At 36.4% G+C, this 20,892-nt stretch overlaps 1 protein-coding gene across 4 annotated transcripts in view; it reads right to left on the reverse strand.

Annotated features, from left to right (window-relative positions):
• Nucleotides 1–20,892, reverse strand: part of LIN52 (lin-52 DREAM MuvB core complex component) — a 97,986-nt gene that overhangs the window by 28,469 nt on the left and 48,625 nt on the right. The window contains exon 6 of one of the 4 annotated variants that reach the window (XM_012741902.3): nucleotides 6,374–6,489. The exons of 1 other annotated variant lie outside the window; for it this stretch is intronic. In XM_012741902.3, coding sequence (XP_012597356.1) covers nucleotides 6,410–6,489 — 80 coding nt within the window. In that variant the 3' untranslated portion in view covers nucleotides 6,374–6,409. Of the gene's footprint in view, nucleotides 1–1,259; nucleotides 4,402–6,373; nucleotides 6,490–11,581; nucleotides 17,331–20,892 lie in introns of those variants that run through there. 2 more of the 4 variants (XM_012741928.3, XM_076003869.1) reach the window with 2 other exon arrangements.

A 20,892-nucleotide genomic window follows, 5' to 3' on the forward strand; every position in this document is an offset into this window, starting at 1 on the left:
AGCCCAAAGGGTTTATAAAAATTGTACAATTCTTTTGTGCATACAGATATTCAGTATTTCTTCAGATGAAACACACAATAAGGAGCAACACCATGTGATTCTACAGCCAAACATGGATGATCCATTAAAAAGACAAGTGACAGCTCAACTCTCTCTCCAGGAACATTTGTCACCTACGCCTTTATCCTTCAGGGATTTGAGTTGAATGACATTTGCTGAAGGTTGATAATTAGTTTTTCTTTCTTTCTTTTCCTTTTTTTTAAAAAAGCATAGGAGGCCAATGTTGGCTTCTTCCCCAGGAGAGATACTAGCCTGAGTGGTTTTGGGAATATTCGCCTTGATCAGATTTGCACTATGACTCTTGAATGCATACACCATTCCTGCAACACCTGCTCTCCTGACAGGCCACCCGGGACTGGCAGAAAAAGGATCCATCAATTCCACTCTCCCTGGAGAGATCACCCAGACCTAGTGCTAAATGTACAATTCAATGTAATGTTAAAAAAGCAAAATTCCATTCACCAAAATCTATCAGTTACCAGAGGTCAATATTTAGAACACTAAAAATGGAAATTAGCATAGAATTTTATTTTTTTCTAACTGAATTGCAATCCAACCAAATACTCAGAGAAGTTCCACCTATATCAAGGAAGAAAAGATGGGAAACAGTGAAGTTCCTTAATCAAACTGTGTTACCAACATATTATTAAGGGCTTGAATTTTGGGTTCTATTCTCATTATGAGGTATAAATATACTTGCTTCCCACCCAGAAACTGAATTATTTATTTTGGGTTGTAATAAGTTTGGGCACACAGATTTCATAGCACAAAAACTGAAAATATATAAGCAATCACATTTTAATTCAAAGATCTTCTATTTTGGGCCTATTAATATACAATGCCTGGTTTGATTTCCATTTATTTTCCTATTACATGTTTCCTATTAAATTTTTGGAGCCCTGTCTTCATACATGTTACAACATCCAGTATCTGTCTTTCCTATTATCTATTTCACCTATTTTTAACAATTGGTAAGTTATTTTTTTTTTTAAATTAAAGTTGTGATTTTTGTCTGAAACATGTATATGTTTCAAAAATCAAATATGTGGCCGGGCACGGTGGCTCATGCCTGTAATTCTAGCACTCTGGGAGGCCGAGGCAGGCGGATTGCTCGAGCTCAGGAGTTCGAAAGCAGCCTGAGCAAGAGCGAGACCCCGTCTCTACTATAAATACAAAGAAATTAATTGGCCAACTAATATATAGAGAAAAAATTAGCCAGGCATGGTGGCGCATGCCTGTAGTCTCAGCTACTCGGGAGGCTGAGGCAGAAGGACTGCTTGAACCCAGGAGTTTGAGGTTGCTGTAAGCTAGGCTGATGCCACAGCACTTACTCTAGCCTGGGCAACAAAGTGAGACTCTGTCTCAAAAAAAAATAAAATAAAATAAAATATGTGATTCCATATGGTTTGTTAAGAAAAACTGTAGCTCTTCATTAATTCCTTCTCAGTGGCAACGACTTTTACCCTGTTTAGCTGATTATTTTATATTATCTTTATGTCCTTAAGCAATTAAATAATATGCCTTTATTACTACTTATTGATTGTTCAATTTGAGGTATTATCTATTGACTTCTCCCAATATAGGACGTGATGGTGTGGGGGGAGGTTGTCACCAATACAGGACGATTTACCTGTTTTGATGTACCTGTTTTCTCGTGATGATTTACCTGTTTTCTTCATCCTTCTCCTCCCTTAATTCCTCACAATATACATACAAGCATCTCATCTCCTGTCCTCTCAGGGTTATATATAGTAACTTTACTTAGATCAATATTCAGTTTCTACATTATTATAATTATTATATAAACATTATTTATAACTAAGCCATGTAATAAACTATGATCACTTTTCCTTTCTTGCACTTTTTTGTTTTGTTTTGTTTTTAGTTTGCTTGGTTTTCTCTATACTTATCTCTAATTCTAACACAGAATCTATGTCTGCCTGCTGTCCAAATCTCAAGATATTTAGATGTATTATGCAATTTATCAATTTCATCTTCCTGAAGACATAATCTGTTTTCTCCAGGTTGGTTTTTTCCCATTCATTGCCTTTGGTCTTTATCTTTCATGTTATGGGTTTTCCTCAAACACTGGTAATCTTTAATTATTTTTTCCTATGTAAGAACAGAAGACTAAAAAGCTGCTTGGAAACTCTGAGCATTAGGAGTTTGCTTGTTGACTGGAAGCTTCACTGGAGTATGAGCAGGTTGTTTAGTTGTAGAACTTTCTATGTCAGTGCCTTTATTCTTCTTGGGCTGGTCAGATTCCCTAGAAAAGTGTCTTCCAAATCTCCTGACTGGAGGGTGAAGGCCTGGCTGTGAGGGAGGAGTGGTCTCAGCATAGAGTGTGCATAATTCACTACAATTTCAGTACAGACCTCATCTTCAGCTGGTCTGATATCCACCAGTTGAGGAATCAACTGTTTTACCCTCTCTAGAGACTAAAGCTCTGGTGTTTTGTGGGTAGAATAAAGCAGGTGATATAGGTATCCAACTCCTTCAAACTGTAATTAATCCTTCTTATTTAAACCATCTCCCTCTTCCACCTGGTACCACCAATCTTTAGCCTTTTAGAGTATTGTGAACTGGCTTGGTTCTTGGCCTTCCTTCCTCACTTTAGTATTGTTTTTCATAGGTCTGCTAAGTTCATGTGCTTTTCAGCTTCCAAAATTTTGCTGCTGTCTTCTTTCACGTTCTCTCCTTGAGAGCTTATATCTTTTTAAAAATTATATTTTATTAACATTTGGGAAGGAAATTTGTGCATTAAAATCATCATTATCCTGGAAGTACTCTCTCCCCACATTCATTTTTCACTTTAGATACTTTCAGCTTTCTCCATGATTGTAACTGTTTTATCATCCCCCACATCCCCCCATCGTGATATTGTCTTTACATTCCTAGTGTTAGTTATACTCCTTCTAGAGAGCAACAGACAACTAGCAGACTGTTGATAGCTCCTGGAATAGTAGCAATGGGAGGAAAAAAATTGTAAGTACCTATCTGTTCTCTGACTGCCTTGCAGGCTGTTTCCATTTCTTATTCTGTAAACATAAAATGATTCCATCTACTCAACAGGCATTTGTACAGTACTATTCTACAATACACAAAAGTAACATAAAGCATGGTCAATGACTACAAGGGCCTTACAATTTAATTGAAAAGACAAGCATAAAGAACAATTAAATGGTTGTTAAGAAAGGTGCTAAAGAAGACAGGAATATAAAAGCTCAATGTGGCTAAAAAAATTGGGAGAAAAAATAAAAAATGAAAAGTGAGGCCGGGCGCTGTGGCTCACGCCTGTAATCCTAGCTCTTGGGAGGCCGAGGCGGGCGGATTGCTCAAGGTCAGGAGTTCAAAACCAGCCTGAGCAAGAGCGAGACCCCGTCTCTACTATAAACAGAAAGAAATTAATTGGCCAACTGATATATATATAAAAAAAAATTAGCCGGGCATAGTGGCGCATGCCTGTAGTCCCAGCTACTCGGGAGGCTGAGGCAGAAGGATCACTCGAGCCCAGGAGTTTGAGGTTGCTGTGAGCTAGGCTGACGCCACGGCACTCACTCTAGCCTGGACAACAAAGTGAGACTCTGTCTCAAAAAAAAAAAGAAAAAAAAAAAAATGAAAAGTGAAGAGAGTATTAGTCACAAAGGAAATTAGGAAAATTCTATGTGGCTAAGAGAGTGGAATAGCAATCATTTTTTTCACATTCATGTTTTGTTGTCTTCTAATTACTATCATTTTCTTTATTTTGAAAATTTGTTAAACCTTTTTATTAAGTAAAACTTATTAAATCCCTTTGGGAAAAGCAACCAACAATATTTTGGAGGGCATTTATATCTAAGTTAATCAGTGGCTCAGGTAGCATTGTCTAGGTGGTGAGAGCTACCCAGACAAGTGCAAAAGTTGCTTTGAGAGAAATAAACGTCTATTGAAAACCAAAATGAAACAAAATGAATTTAATTTGTGAGATTTAAATTTACACAAAGCTATTACTCGCTGTACTAATTATTCACTTATTGTCTCTCAGCTCCTAACTCATCCTTCTTTGCCCTACCATGTGATACTGGAGCTGGACTCATCAGGCAGCAGGCTACATATCTCCTCTGCCACCTGGCTTGATGTTAAGCTTTGCCATTAAAGGGGACTGGAGGAAGATTGCAAAGCGGAAGCAAGAAGAAAGAACTTTTCTTCCTTCTTGCACTGTGTGGTTTTTCTGTGCAGTGACCAGCAGGTTGGCATGCAGGGGTCCCAGCATTGTTCACCTTTGCAATGGTGATCTTCACAGTTCAGTGATGGGGCTCCCTCCCTCTGGCAGATTCTTCACTGTCATGGGGTAAGCTGCTCCTGTAATACAGGAACAGAGTAACCTCTGGCCACAGGCAGCTTGTTCCTGGGGCAGTGTGTCTTCTCCTCACAGGTCTGCATTTCACCCTTGTGGGGGGACCTCCTCTAAATTTCTAAGTTCCTTCATTGTTCACTCTCCTTCAGCCCTAGGGGTTAGCAGCATTCTGCAGTTGCTAACTCTGTATACCTTTGAGTCTTCTTTTACCCTTTTAGAAGTTAAGCACATTTCACCTAGTTAACAATTCTTTATTTTAAATTCTTCCTGTTCAAATTACTCCTGACTGAATCCTTGCTGACAAAATCACCCAAAGCCCAAATAAACAAAACACAATGTGATACCAATTAAGGCTTATCCCAAATCCTAATGTTAAAAAATGAATTCTAGCAATTACTGTTATAAATCTAAAGAAATTCTCTAATCAATTCTAAATAAGACAATCATAAATATAAGATTACCCAAACCATGAGTACTAAGCACTGAAGAACAACAATAAAGAACAAACTATGTCAGGGAAACTTTTGTATTTTGTTGTGATAAAATTATAAGATTAGTGGCTGACAAGAACCCAATAGATGAAATAACCTGATTATAAGAAAGCATTTAATACTGCTTCTCCTGGCATCTTCCTTGCAAAATTAATTAAAACTAGGCAGGATATATGAGTCACATGAATTGAAAACTGGCCTCAAGACCACAAGGAGTGATTACAAACTGCCTTAAATCACAGTGAGGAAAATGTCTGGTGGAATGTCCACAGTATTAGATTGCTTATAATCCAGTATTTCCATTAGTGCTTGAGAAAGTGGAGAGTAAGTTAATTAATGTTCAGTAGACATTAACTAGAAGGGATTTCTGAAAATCAGTATGGCCTAAAGTATAAAAGAATTATAAAGGTGAAAAAGATATACTTTTTTCAAAAGGTAAACTCTTTCCTTTTACTATGAATAATATAAAAAGCAATTTTTACCTAGTAATCTCAAAATCTTGATATGCATATGGAACTACATAAAGTTGATACCTAATTCCCTTTAGTTTATAAAGATTATAAACTATACAGAAGGGTATTTTGGTCCATAAATAATCCTTTGCACATCTACATTATACAGCAGCTTGAGTTAATGCCAGAATGGGCTGGTTCCTTCTGAGGGGTATGAAGGAAGGATCTGTTCCAGGATTCTCTCCTTGGCTGGTAGATGGCATCTTCTTCCTCTGTCTTCTCTGTATGCGTGTCTGTGTGTCCAAATTTCTCCTTAACATAAGGACTCTAGTCATATTGGATTAGGGGCCACATTAATGACCTCATTTTAACCCGATTACCCCTGTAATGACCCTATCTCCAAGTAATTCTGAGATACTGGAAATTAGGACACCACATATCTTTTTTGAGAGAACAAAATTCAATCCATAATAGACATCTTTTAAAAAATCTGATCAAAGTTACGGATTATTCTCTGTAGAAAAATATACATATATGCCTATACACATACAATTTTATTTTTAATTTCAGGAGACTCTGAGACTCTAGGTTAAGAACCATGGCTACAGAAATTTCCTGAATAAGCCAGACACCTGAGCATTACCCATACTCATACAGAAGCTTAAATCAGTAATTGTGTAAGTAGTAACATACTGCAGATAATTCTAATGGTACTGTGTTTTGTACATACAAAGGCAGGCAAGAGATACTTTATTGAATGAAGGTTATGCTAAGGTCACCAGAAAGCTTTAGGAAAGCAAGATACCAAGAAAGTCTTCTCTCAAAGTGATAAAGTCAATGATAGTCTTTATGTTATTTAAAAATTTTAGGGATAATTTGGGTCAGATTTTTTTTACTGAAGAATTTCTGGTATTAAATCTTTCTTATAATTAAGTGAAAAGATATATACTGAAAATTATTAATACAAATAAGAAAATACATTTTACTTGCATTAATCCATTAATGTCAAATAAGGTTTAAAACATGTAACTTACAATAGTTGAAATCCAACTACTAAGAGTACAGAGCCTTTACATGCTTGCTTCCCACGGCTCCAGCAACCCTGTGTTGTTGGTAAGGCTGGAAGGAGATCTGAGGCCCAGCAATATGGCTGGAAGCAGAGATTAGAGAGACATGGGAGGAAAACTATAACCATCTGGATGTAACATCAGTATAACTTGCAACATAAGAAGGATGAGAAAATTCTGAAATTTTGTGCTATTTGGCTTTGAGAAATAGCACTCAAAATTATTAAGGGCCATTTGTGAACTGTGGCAATCAAGTTAAATACATTTGATTTCTGATTTCTAGAGATAAATAACTTAAGAGGCAGTAATGATAGGAAGTGATAGGACAAACAAACACCTTAACTTTTTTTTTTTTAGGCAGTCTTGCTCTGTCTCCCCAGATAGAGTGCAGAGGCATCATCATAGCTCACTGCAATCCCAAACTCTTGGGCTCAAGTGATCCTCCTGCCTCAGCCTGCCCACCTCCCTCCAATAGCTGGGACTACAGGCATGTGCCATCATGATTGGCTAGTTTTTTCTATCTTTGGGTGGAGAAAGGGTCTCACTTTTGCTTATGCTGGTCTCAAACTCCTGACTTCAAGCAATCCTCCCACCTGAGTCTCCCAGAGGATTACAGGTGTGAGCCACTGTGCTAGACCCACCTTAATTGACTTAATAAGAAACATTTCCTTTATTGCTGCAAAACAAAGTTAAATAATAAAGTGAATGTCACAAGGACAAATCATCAAAAATTTGATCACTGATGTATCTCTGAAGTTGAAACAAAGAATTAGGAACATTTGCAACACCATCTGGCAAATGATGCACAAAGTCCTTAATTACTGAGACCAAGAAATTGTACATTTTCTCTTCCACAGGAAATCCTCAGAGCCCAGGTGTAGATCCCACTCTGCATGGTGACAAAAATTTAACTCTGCCTGGAGGAATAGGCAGATAATACTTGGAGAGGAATGGGACTTAAAACAGCCTGAAAACTAAGTGGTTTTCTAGATAAAATTATAGAAAAAGGCTAGGTCAATGTTAGGAAGGCACTTTTGTGAAGGCCTGGGGAATATGATTGTATCTTGTAGGACTCAAGGAGACAAAGAACTTTTATATGAAGTATCACAAGAATGGAAAAACACTAACCACATGTACTCACCACTAAATTGGTACTAACTGACCAACACTTATGTGCATATATGGAAATAACATTGATTGGAAATCAAGCAGGTGAGAGGGGGAAGAGAGGATGGGTAAATTCACACGTAACAGGTACAATGCACACACCATCTGGGTGATGGGCACACTTTGACTCAAACGGTACAAAAGCAATTATGTAACCAAAATGCACCCCTGTAATATTCTGAAATAATAAAAAAACTCCCCAAATAAGCAGAAATTTCAGTTTTGATCAGAAAAATTAAATTGCACTCTGTTTACGGAATAATCACAAGAAAAAAAAGAACCTTTATAAGCAGGAATATGACATGATTTCCTTTGTTTTTAAAGAACTATCTATGGGCCGGGCACAGTGGCTCATGCCTGTAGTCCTAGCACTCTGGGAGACCAAGGCGGGCAGATTGATCAAGGTCAAGAGTTCAAGACAAGCCTGAACAAGAGTGAGACCCCGTCTCTACTATAAATAGAAAGAAATTAATTGGCCAACTAATATATAGAGAAAAAATTAGCCGGGCATGGTGGCGCATGCCTGTAGTCCCAGCTACTTGGGAGGCTGAGGCAGTAGGATCACTTGAGCCCAGGAGTTTGAGGTTGCTATAAGCTAGGCTGACGCCACGGCATTCACTCTAGCCTGGGCAACAAAGTGAGACTCTGTCTCAAAAAAAAAAAAAAAAAAAGAAGTATCTATGGATATCCAAAATATGTAATCAACCCAGTTTCCATCAAGAGATGAATAAAGAAAATGTGATATATATACAATGGAGTACTATTCAGCTATAAAAATGAATGAAATCCTGTCATTCACAGCAACATGGATGAGTCTGGAGGACATTAGGTGAAGTAAGCCAGGTACAAAAAGATAAATATTGCACATTCTCACTCATGTGTGAAAACTAAAAAAAGTTCATCTTTTAGAAGTAAGAGTAGAAAAGCCATTATTAGAAGATGTACATGGTACAGGGGAGGGGAGGATGGAGAGAGGTTGGTTAACAGATACAAAGTTACAACTAGATAGGAAGAATAATTCTAGTGTTTTATAGCACTGTAGGGGGTGACTATAATTAACAGCAAATTATATATTTTCAAATAGCTAAAAGAGTAGATTTTGAATGTTACCAACACAAAGAAATGATAAATCTTTGAGGTGAAGAATATACTAATTACCCTGATAATTACCCTGATTTGATCATTATACATTGTATACATATATTAAAATATCATCTGGTACTCATAAATATATGGAATTCTTATGTGTCAATTAAAAATAATAAAAGCAAACAAAACACACACACACAAAATAAACAAATAAAAAAAGAAGTATCTATGATAGCAGAAGACTTTTTTCACCATTGACCAAGGTAACTGACAATGCTACATATACCTAACAAATGTTCAACTAATACTTGATGATAGACTGACCAACTAAAGCCTTAGGAAAGGGTTATTAGAACTGTAGATTGACATATAAAAGAGTTAATACAAAAAGCCAATACTGGGCAGTCACATCAACATAACAAAAGTATTTAAGGCTTGATGCTTGTTTTTTGTTATTGCTAAAAAATGGGTATTATGATCTTTAACTAAATGATGCCAATTGGTTTTTCCTACATTAATATGACTTTATCTGGCTTAGAATAGGAGGACAAAGCAAATCAATAACGTTATTTAGAGGAAATAAAGCCAAGTAAAACTACATTTAAAACATCAATGTTTATTTCCATCTGTAAGCCCTTTTCTTGCTGGGCTGTACAGTCTCCAATCATCCCTGAAATACAAGTGATTGGGCTCTTCTGGGCCCACCAGTTAAGGGGAGGGAACATTTATCTACCGTCAATTCATGGGACACTAATCTCCTTCCCACTCCTCTGATTACAAGCAAGCAGGATGCTGGAGGAAAGGCCCCAACAGAAGCTTTAAAAATAAATAAATAAATCCAGTCCCTTCTGCTCCAGGAATACAGAAAAGATTGGCATTAATACAAGAGAAAGTGATCTGCCCAAACAAAAAGCCAATCCAAAGGAGGAGCAAACCCCACAAGCTAGTTTGGTATTATTGCTAGGAAGATAGCATGCTTGTTAAAAATGTATATTTTAATTTTCTGTACTGCAAAAGGCTCCAATTTGCTTGGGGATCTAGCTAAGCTGCCATTTTCTACTACGACAGAGTCTAATCTTTATTTAATGGATTTAGCATCTATCTTTACTAGAGTGGTCTCTAAGGAAAAGGGGAGGGGAGAATGAAGGGGCAGAGAAGAGACGATCAGATCCCCCCACCCCCTTTCATCCATCCGGCACTCATGTTTGTGTTCAAAATTCAATTACCTCCTTATTGATACTTCACAGAGATATTTAAGCTGCAAACATGAAGCCCTGATTTCCCAAGGGGCCATGCCCCTCTCTATTTCACTGCTCTGCTTCCCCCAGGGTGAATTCCTGAGGCGTCCATATTAATAGGTAATCAGTCACAATTCATTTATTAAACAGCTAGCAAGGTTTATCAGCCTGCCCTGATTAGCCCGAAGAAACCACTGAATTCCTAATTTATTTATGGAAATGTAAGTGTCTTTTTGAATTTCATTCAGGAGCTGCAGGAGTGTTTTGGTTTTAGCATACTGAAATCTAACAGGCAGCACAAGCAGCAAACAAGATTTCCAGGAAGCAAAAGAGGGGCTGCTTGGCACTAGACGGCAAAGAGCCAGGGACATACACTGCAGAGATTCTTCTGGCCACAGGATTTGAGTCCACATAATCCTTGGATTAGTACTTATTTGATTGCTTTCTGTTTACATAAAAGAGTTTGAAATGTTGTCACTAGGCAGCCATTACTATCCACTGTAACAAAAATCAATCTCAGGGATGCTGCTTTTTGATTGGCAGAAAAGTGGCCCTTAATGGAGTAGAATTGAGGACCTTGGTGAGTTAAAAGACAATAATTCTTAGCAGAGTTAAAACCACCACCAGGCTGGAATACAAACCAAAGCCACTATAATAATACTTTTCAAGTATCCATCTTAGAATAGTAACTAAACCAGACCCTGTTAAAATCTTACACTGTTCTAGGCTGCAGGGACAAAACAGCTTTGTGTATAATTTCCACAATTCTAATCAATTAACAATTCACCCAGAATTGCCCATTACTAATTAAAAGGCCAATACAGATTAAATAAAGCTCTTAGGAGCAACATTAAAACTCATCCTTACTGCCCCAACAGGTGCAATTAGAAAAGAACCTGTTTTAGGGATATAAGTAGATCACATAACCTAGTCTTTTGCTTCTAGCCCGAATTAGGATTGACTTCTTCTGAAAATGATAAAATATAAGAAATGTAAATAATGTAGCCAATGTTTCAGTTCCAACAAAGAATGCTGTCAATGCTTATCTTTGGTTATCCACAGCAAATATTTTCAAATCCTAATCTTCCTTCCTCACAGAGTTTACTGTGATTAAGAGCAACCTCCCCATATAGCCTAGCCAGTGAAAGGCAAACCATAATCATGAGAAATACATCAGACAAATCTCAATTGAGGGGCACTCTATAATATATATGACCAGCATTCCTTAAAACTGTCAAGGTCATCAAAAACAATGAAAGTCTGAGAAACTGTCATGGTCAAGAAGAGCCTAAGAAGACAGGACTAGGCTGGGCGCGGTAGCTCACGCCTGTAATCCTAGCACTCTGGGAGGCCGAGGCAGGCAGATTGCTCGGGGTCAGGAGTTCGAAACCAGCCTGAGCAAGAGCGAGACCCCGTCTCTACTATAAATGCAAAGAAATTAATTGGCCAACTAATATATAGAGAAAAAATTAGCCAGGCATGGTGGTGCATGCCTGTAGTCCCAGCTACTTGGGAGGCTGAGGCAGAAGGATTGCTTGAGCCCAGGAGTTTGAGGTTGCTGTGAGCTAGGCTGACACCACCACACTCACTCTAGCCTGGGCAACAAAGTGAGACTCTGTCTCAAAAAAAAAAAAAAAAAAGACAGGACTACTTAAATATAATAAGTAACCTGGATGGGACTTCAAAAAAAAAAAAAGAGACAGACAGACAGACACATCAGGGAGGGAAAAGCTAAGGAATTCTGAATAAAGTATAGACTTTATTGGTTCATTAATCATGACAAATGTACTACATTAATGATAGGGAAGACTTAAGTGTGGGATATATGGGAACTCTCACAATTTTCCTATAAACCTAAAGCTATTCTAAAATTAAAAAATTTAAAAACAATTAGTGACAACTTACAATCTAAATCAGAAGGTGACTAAAACATGAATAATTTTTATGTTTTTACAAAAGAAGCACTATACTTTCAAAAATCATTTCCCATTAAAAATATTTTTGGAATATTGAAAAATACATTTATAAATGAAAATTTTCATATATGTTTATTTATTTTTACCTAACAGGAAGAGCAAAATATATTTAGTTATTAACATATTTAGTTATCAGCTTTAAATGTATTTTCTAAAAGATATTACCACTATGCAAAATGTCAATGACTATTACAAATTACAATAAATGGGAACCCCCTAAAATACATGCGCATGTGCGCGCTCTTTAAGAAAAAACAAACTAGTTCTAATATTAAAATAACATAATTGGGAGGGGTGTCTACTAATAAAATCATAATGTATTCTTCAAACCAGACATTAACATTCTTCAGATTGTATGATATTACTGCCTTTCTCTCCTTGCTTGAATCTTCAAGAAATGATTTGTATGTGCTCTTGCTAAAGACAAAACATAGACTCAGGTCAGGAGCACTAACTCCTCCCAATTCCCAAATTAGTAACTGCATACATTAGGATTCTGTTAACAACGCCAAAGTGAAACATAATAAATTTTTCCTTTAAGGCCCAATGTCTTTAAGTGTCTGATACATAAAAATACTATATATGGCTCTAGCTTATAAAATACTAGATATAGAAAAGTTAAAACTCAAGTGCATCATAGTAACATAGCATAATATACTATAAAAGCAATGGCTATGGAGTTACATAGCTTGGATTTGATTCACAGCTCTTGGGCTTGCCCAGACCTTTGCCAACTATAAATTGTGGTCAATGGTCCACCTTACACGGCTGTTGTTACACTTTAGAGACTATGTACCTAAAGATGACCCACATAAAGTGCAGTGCCTATTAGTAGGTACTCTTTTAATGATGGCTGTTGGAGCTATGATTACCAATGTTTCTCAGCAGGTACCTAATAAACTATAGGCAGAACACATGAGGAAACAAAGTTAATGGAATAGTTATAAAAACAATGTAGAGTCCATCACCATTAAGACAGCACACTTAAAGACAATGCACCCATCTGATACACTCAACAACCTATGTGGAGGGCACAATGGTTATTTATCACCTATATTTCATAGATGAGAAAAGGAAAACTTAAGTGGGTTAAGTGACTTATACAAGGTCACTAGCTACTAATAAGGAGTAAAGTCAGGACTTGAATGTAGTTCTTAGGACTCCAACTGATTACTTTGTTAGTTGGTCTCCCATTCTGCATGTTTTGTCCTTTGGGTGGTAACTCTTCACGTCTATGGCATATTACTCTAATCCATGTCAAATTCCTTAATTAAAACCCCCATAAGCCACAGCTTTCTTAAGCAACAGTGCTTTCATCAAGCACTACCATTTTAAGAAAATTTCAATATTAAAAAAGGGAGACTATTCAAATAACATTTGATTTATATTAAAATAACCAGTAAAAACAGACTGGTCAATCACTTTAATTTTTTTTCTTTTTATTTCTTCTCAACTGTATCCTAATCTCATCAATAAATTTCACTGACATTTTTGTCCAAAGCAGTTAGTCATTATCTCAATCTTGACATATACATACTCCTAAATATAAGAGAAAAAAAAAAAACAAAAACACTGCCTAAATCCTTCCTCAATAGTCTATCCATTAATACTACCCTAAAGCAATACTACATTAAACAAACTTCCTCTTACAGACTATCATTCTGGGATTTTATGTAGAAAAATAATCTTGTTGGTTCATTTAAAATAGTAATACATGAGACAACAAATGGACAAAAATAATAAAATCTTCTTTCTGGTCTACATGTCCAAGTATGTGACCTTTTTTTACTCCCACTGAAAAAAATTGCTAAGACTCACCCCCATGTACCCACACTTTAACTAGAAACTTCAAAGGGAATACTGCCATCTACTGAATCACATTCATCACCATCCTTTTTCTATTCCAGTGATACTTCATTAAATGACCCTCCAGGACCAAAATCTTTAATATTAAGGGCATTTATGTTAAAAACAAACCTTTAAGGCACAAAAAGTTGTACACAGCTGCCCATGACAAAAATACCCCAGAAAACAATTCCTACTACTCCTAACCCATTATATAATGCCTGATCAAGAAATATTATAAAATCTGGGGGGTTAATTCCCTTCATCTTAAACATGATCTTTTACTAACTGGCTGGAAAATTATTGATGCTCAATACCTTTTTCCAAAAGCTTCTCCTATCAAACCAGAAAGGCTATAAGAGCTATCATCTTAATTTAAGGATAGACTGACTATTAGACTTTAGTGTAAATTTGTTTCAATTTTTATCACAACCACAATTTGTTTTTTTTTTTTAATTTAGTTAAGTCTTTAAAGTATAACATATATTATAGGAAAAGGTATAAATCATAAGTATGCATATGAGGAAAATCACAAAATGAACACACTCATGTAACAACCACATATAAATACGTAGAGAACCATTACCAACACTCCAGAAGCCTCCCTCATCATTCCCCTCCCAGCCATCACCATAACCCCAATGCAGCCATTATTTTCACTTATATCATAGATTAGCTTTCCTTGCTTTTGAACTTATATAAACAAAGCTGTACAACATATACTCTTTTGTGTGTGGCTTCATTCACTCAATGTTATAAGACTCATTCATGTTGCATGTAGCAATAGTTTGTTCATTTTTTTGGCTATATAATATTCTATTATATTCTTACGCAGGAAGTAATTGTATTATTTCTTCATTCTATTGTCAATGGATTTTGGATTGTTTCTAGTTTGGGTCTATTAAGAATAGTGCTGCTCTGAACATTTTTGAATGTATCTTTTAGAAAACAAACATAAGTATTATTATTTCTAGGGTATCTGTCTAGCACTAAAATTACTAAGGCGTATGGTACATATATAATCAGCCTTAGTAGATACTGCCTTTAACAGTTTTTCCAAAATGGTTGTACTGATAATCATTTGCCATTTAAACCCTTTTTTTTTTTTTTTTTGAGACAGAGTCTGGCTCTGATACCAGGGATAGAGGGCCGTGGTGTCAGCCTAGCTTACAGCAACCTCAAACTCCTGGGCTCAGGCAATCCTACAGCCTCAGCCTCCTGAGTAGCTGTGACTACAGGCATGAGCCACCATGCCCGGCTAATATATATATATATATAATTTTTTTTTAAGTTGTCCAGATAATTTCTTTCTATTTTCAGTAGAGACGGGGTCTCATTCTTGCTCTGGCTGGTCTCAAAACTCCTGACCTTGAGCGATCCTCCCACCTCAGCCTCCCCACCCCAGCCTAAAGCCGTCTATTTTTCAGCAAGGGGACAATCTTTCAATTGCAAATTGTTCACAGTTAAAAGAATTTGAGATACTTGGAAGCACATAGGGAGTACTTAGGGAAAGTGAGGTCAGATAGCGGCTGAAATCATAACATAAGACCTTCCCAGACTCTTAGACTTTGATCTTAAGTCCAAGAGTTGCTAGAAGCCTATTTTGTGAAGAGAAGAATCTGTATTCCATGTCACTGTACCTTAATACTAATTTACCCAAAGGTTTCTTCCATCCAGGTTCTTCTAAACACTCTCTTAAACTTAATCAACACCTCAAGCTCCCAGATAAAGATATATTTTTATCTTTATCTTTAACAAGCTAATTTGTTTTAGTTAGAATTTTTATACCATAACTTCTTTCTTAACTGATTGCATGGACTGTGTTTCAAAGTAAAGAGATTTCTGAAAAACAAGAATATTACTGGAATTACTATAATGAGAACCTCTCCCTTAAGGTTTCTCCTATGTGTAGTGACAAAGACCTTTGTCAATAACTGCAGAATACCATGCCTAAGCTCATTCATGTACCGATCAAACCTGGTGCAGTCTTATCTCATCATGATGTCTCAACTTAAAGGCAAAAAGGAGACAGCTGCCAGAATATTTTAATACCTATGAATTTAGAGAATTGCTCTACGTCAGTCTAATCATTTTGCAGAGTTATAAAAATATCTGCTACAAAAGCAGTGCTATAAGTATGTGTCCTTATGTAGCTGAGGGTAATAAAACACTGCACAGCCCTGGGTCAAAATCTGCCAAGCCAAAACTGATATATATCAGTGCTACTGTGAATTTTTAAAACTGTTCTGCCTAATCTTTTTAAAGGACTCTTGTTTATTTAAATAAGAATTAGCTGCAATAGTAAACAATTGCTTCAGTGCTTCCACCATGAGTTGTGCCTAATGAAAATTCAGAAATCATCACAGCATGTCATAGGAGGTTAGCATTTAACATGTAAAAGACTAAAAAAAAATCAATATATATTTTAAAATTAAGGGTCTTTGAGATTCTGATGGGTAGTAAATCCATTCAGCATAGAAAACACAAATAATCAAAATCATGGTCAAAATGGAGGTCAAACTCACTCTAAGACAGAGATGCTTGACAGTGGCTACTTTTTTATCTCTTTGTTGCGACTTACAGGCTTAGCAGTGTAGACCTCAAAAGTTGCTGCGGCTCTGTGGTCAAATTACCATGGATGCACGGTTACTTTGCCTCTGTAACTGCTTAATTACTGATCCATATGTGGAAGAACAGACAAACAAGCTATGCTTTTTACTTACTAGCAAACTGGGCTACCAGCAAGGGAAATGAATATGAGAAAAAAGGATTTGCACAGGTTAATCAAATAGCAACTGCTACATGAAATGTTACATTTTTCATGGAATCTTACAACGAGGAGGAAATCAATTTACCACTGATATATAGGACTTGCTTCTTTTATTCCAGTTTAAAAATCACTTTTTTTGGTAAGACTCTTCCCAACCACCTTTAGTCTACTTTATTCTTTCATTTCTGTGAACTTCTATGCTACTGGAGTGGCTCTTGGTACATGCTCTCTTGTACTGTGACCAACCTTTTTACACATTTGCCTTGTCTCTCTAATAAGATGATAAGTGCCTTCAGAGGAGTTTATGTATACTTGATACCCAGGGTCTAGCACTTTGCTTTTCATAGTAGGCCATAATAAGCTTTTATTTATTATGATAATATCCAAATCATAAGAAACAGACGTGAACACTTGGTAGGGACCCAGATGTTAAAGTAAATACGAGGGAGGACCAGGAAATTATTTCAAATCTATGTTGGGAAAGAATAAAGGGAAGAGGAGAGGTAAAAGGGACTTATTAATGCATTGAGGGAAGTAGATTATAAAATCAGTATATAACAGAAAAAAAGGCTTTCAATTAGGACTATAATGGACTTCAAATCCTTTTGGGCTTTCTAAACAGGTTTTATTCTTTTTTCTTCTTTTTCTCATAATTTTTAAGAACTTGAGATATAATTCACATAACAAAATTCTTCACCCCTCCTTTTAAAATTATCATAATAGGGCCGGGCACGGTGGCTCACGCCTGTAATCCTAGCTCTCTGGGAGGCCGAGGCGGGTAGATCGTTGGAGCTCAGAAGTTCAAGACCAGCCTGAGCAAGAGTGAGACCCGGTCTCTACTAAAAATAAAAAAAAATAAAAAAATAAAAAAAAAGTTAATTGGCCAACTGAAAATGGAAAAAAAAAAAAGGAATAAAAAAATTAAAAAATTAAATTATCATAACAAAATTCACCATTTTTAAATGTACCATTCATTATAGCATTAAGTATGTTTGCATCATTGTGCAACCAGTCTCCAGAACGTTTTCATCTTGCACAATGGAAACTGCACCCATTAAATAATATTTTCCCATTCCTCTCAGCCCCTGGCAACCACCATTTGGCTTTCTGTCTCTATGACTATAACTACTCTACTTACTTCATACAAGTGGAATTATACAGTATCTGTCTTTTCATGACTGGCTTATTTCACTTAGCATAATTTCCTCAAGGTTGTGTGTCAGATTTTCCTTCCTTTATAAAGGCTGAACAATATTCCATTGTGTGTATATATCACATTTTGTTTATCCATTCATCTGTCAATGAACACTTACACGTTTGCTTTCCCCTTTTGGCAATTGTGAATACTGCTGCTATGAACACAGGTATACAAATGTCTCTTTAAGTCCCCGCTTTCAATTCTTTTGGTTATATATTCAGAATTAGAATTACTGGATCATATGGTAGTTCTATTTTTAATTTTTTGAGGAACATACTGTTTTCCATAGGAGCTGTACCATTTTACATTCTTACTAACAGTGTACAAGGGTTCCAACTTCACCACAGCCCTCAGCAACACTTTTTATTTTCCATCTTTATATCTCATTATGGTTTTGATTTGCATTTCCCTAATGACTAATAATGTTGGATATCTTTTCATGTGCCATTTGTATATCTTCTTTGGAGAAATGTCTATTAAAATCCTTTGCCCATTTTAAAAATTGAGTTGTCTTTCTCTTGTTGAGTTGTAAGGGTTCTTTATATATTCTGGATACAGTCCTTTATTAGCTGATACACAAATGACTTAAAATATTTTTTCTGATTTTGTAATTGTCTTTTCACTTTCTTGATATCTCTGAAGCACAAAGGTTTTTAATTTTAATGGAGCTCAATTTTTTTCTTTTTTTGCTTGTGCTTTTGGTGTCATATCTAAGACACCACTGCCTAATTCAAGGTCATGAACATTTATGCCTATGTTCTAGTTTTAGCTCTTATATTTTGGTTTATAATCCATTTTGAGTAAATTTTTATACATGATGTGAAGTAGGGGGTCCAATTTTATTTTTTTGCATGTGGATATTCAATTTTCCCAGCACCATTTGATGAACAGACTACTTCCTCCCTTTCCCCCATTGAATGATCTGGGCATTCTTGTCAAAAAACAATGAACTGTAAATGTGAGGGTTTATTTCTGGATTCTGAGTTATATCCCATCGATACATATGGCTATTCTTACACCAGAACCACATTATCTTGATTACTGTAACTTCGTAGTAAGTTTTGAGATTGGGAAGTATGTCTTTCAACTTTGATCTTTTCCAAGATTGTTTATTTTGAGTCCCTTGCATTCCATATGAATTTTAAGATTAGCTTGTCAATTTCTGCAAAACCAGCTTCCTTCTTAACTTAAATGAAGGACAGGGGTACTCTCTACACATAAAGGGTCTATAGTCCTAATGAGGTTCATCATGCCAACTGGGATCTCCCCACTGCTTGAACCCACCAAAGACCAAAGCACGTGTAGGTTGTAACACAGTCCATTTTGCATACACTCATTTCACACACTGGTGGTGAACAGAAACAAAATCCAATGTAATCTCTAAGGACATAATAATCTAAGCACAGAACTGTCTTAAAAAATATTTATTAGATCTCATTTATAACAAAAATCATTGGCTGGTCCGAAGGTAGTGAGTTATCTCACGTGATTGTTCACAGTCAGTTACAGATTGAACTCCTTGTTCTACTACTTTCCCCCCTCCTCACTACTGCACTTGACTAGTCTTAAAAAAAAAAAAAAAAAAAAAATCATTTATTCTTTTTCCAATGGTGTCACAAAATCTTCTAGAGAAAATGAGACTGCAACATGGCATAAAATTGTGACTAGTTCCATTACACAAGAATTGAATTTTTCTTCCCAATGGTTATTGGCCCAATAAAAGAAAAAATATAGAAAAAATAATTTAAAAAATTGAATTTTTCTATACTTTTTATCCACCACCCCCAAAATTGGAGGAAACCAAGTTATTCTGAACAATCAATCCATAATGTTACTCGTGTCTGAATTCAAGTCTTTAATATCTGTGGGATTTGACTATGAAAGCATTAAAGTCAATATAAAACAAGAGTTTAACTGCAATTTTGCTAAGGAAGAAATCTGAACAGCACACACTGAAGGAGCAAGTCATTCAGCTAGTTATGGAGCCTAGTGGTCCACCCAGCACCTGCATCCCATTGTGGCTATGACATTCCCTATTGGTACACTCACACATAGTAAAAAAAACACTATGGAATTTGAATAGGACTAAAAGTTTCTACAAATTTGGAATAAAGGATGGATGGCATGCTTTTCTTGGAGTTGGCTCAGATCTATGACATGAATAGTTTCATAATATATCCAGCAGTGTGTGGGAATGTTTTAGCAAGTATGCCAGCTTTTATCAAAAATGTTCATCAATAGAAAGAAAAAAAAAAAAACTTTACTGAAAGTTGAGAAGGCAGTGAGGATGATTCGGGAAACACAGGACTCATGACCATAATGTGATTTAAGAGAAAATATACAATTAAAGGGTTCACAAAAAGGAAGGATTATAAGTCTTAACAAGAAATTGGGTTTTTTATTTTTATTTTTTAGAGACAGTCTCACTCTGTTGCCCAGGCTAGAATGCTGCAGCATCAGCCTAGCTCACAGCAACTTCAAACTCCTGGGCTCAAGCAATCCTACTGCCTCAGCCTCCTGAGTAGCTGGGACTACAGGCAGGAACTACCATGCCTACCTAATTTTTTGTATATATTTTTAGTTGTCCAGTAAATTTCGTTCTTTCTTTTTTTGGTAGAGACAGAGTCTCACTCTTGCTCAGGCTGATCATGAACTCTTGAGCTCAAACTATCCACCCGCCTCAGCCTCCCAGAGTGCTAGGATTACAGGCATAAGCCACTGCGCCCAGCCCTTAACAAGAAATTGTTGAACAGGTAAAACTCACTTATATTTAAAAAGGAGGCTTTTATAAATATCAATCATGAAAGAGGAAAAGCAAGCACAACAGATTAGACAACAGATATCTATTATGTAACAATTATGATAAATGTTAGAATTCAGTGGTGAAAACCCCAAATGGCTAGATATTCTCATAGCAGTTACAGAGTTTAAAGTTAAACTGGGCTGTAAAGTTAAACTGGGCGCAGTAGCTCACGCCTGTAATCCTAGCACTCTGGGAGGCCAAGGCAGGTGGATTGCTAAAGGTCAGGAGTTCGAAACCAGCCTGAGCAAGAGTGAGACCCATCTCTACTATACACAGAAAGAAATTAATTGGCCAACTAATATATACATAAAAAATTAGCCGGGCATGGTGGTGCATGCCTATAGTCCCAGCTACTCGGGAGGCTGAGGCAGAAGGATTACTTGAGCCCAGGAGTTTGAGG

Source organism: Microcebus murinus, chromosome 6 (assembly GCF_040939455.1).
Source record: "Microcebus murinus isolate Inina chromosome 6, M.murinus_Inina_mat1.0, whole genome shotgun sequence".
Lineage (NCBI taxonomy): Eukaryota > Metazoa > Chordata > Mammalia > Primates > Cheirogaleidae > Microcebus > Microcebus murinus.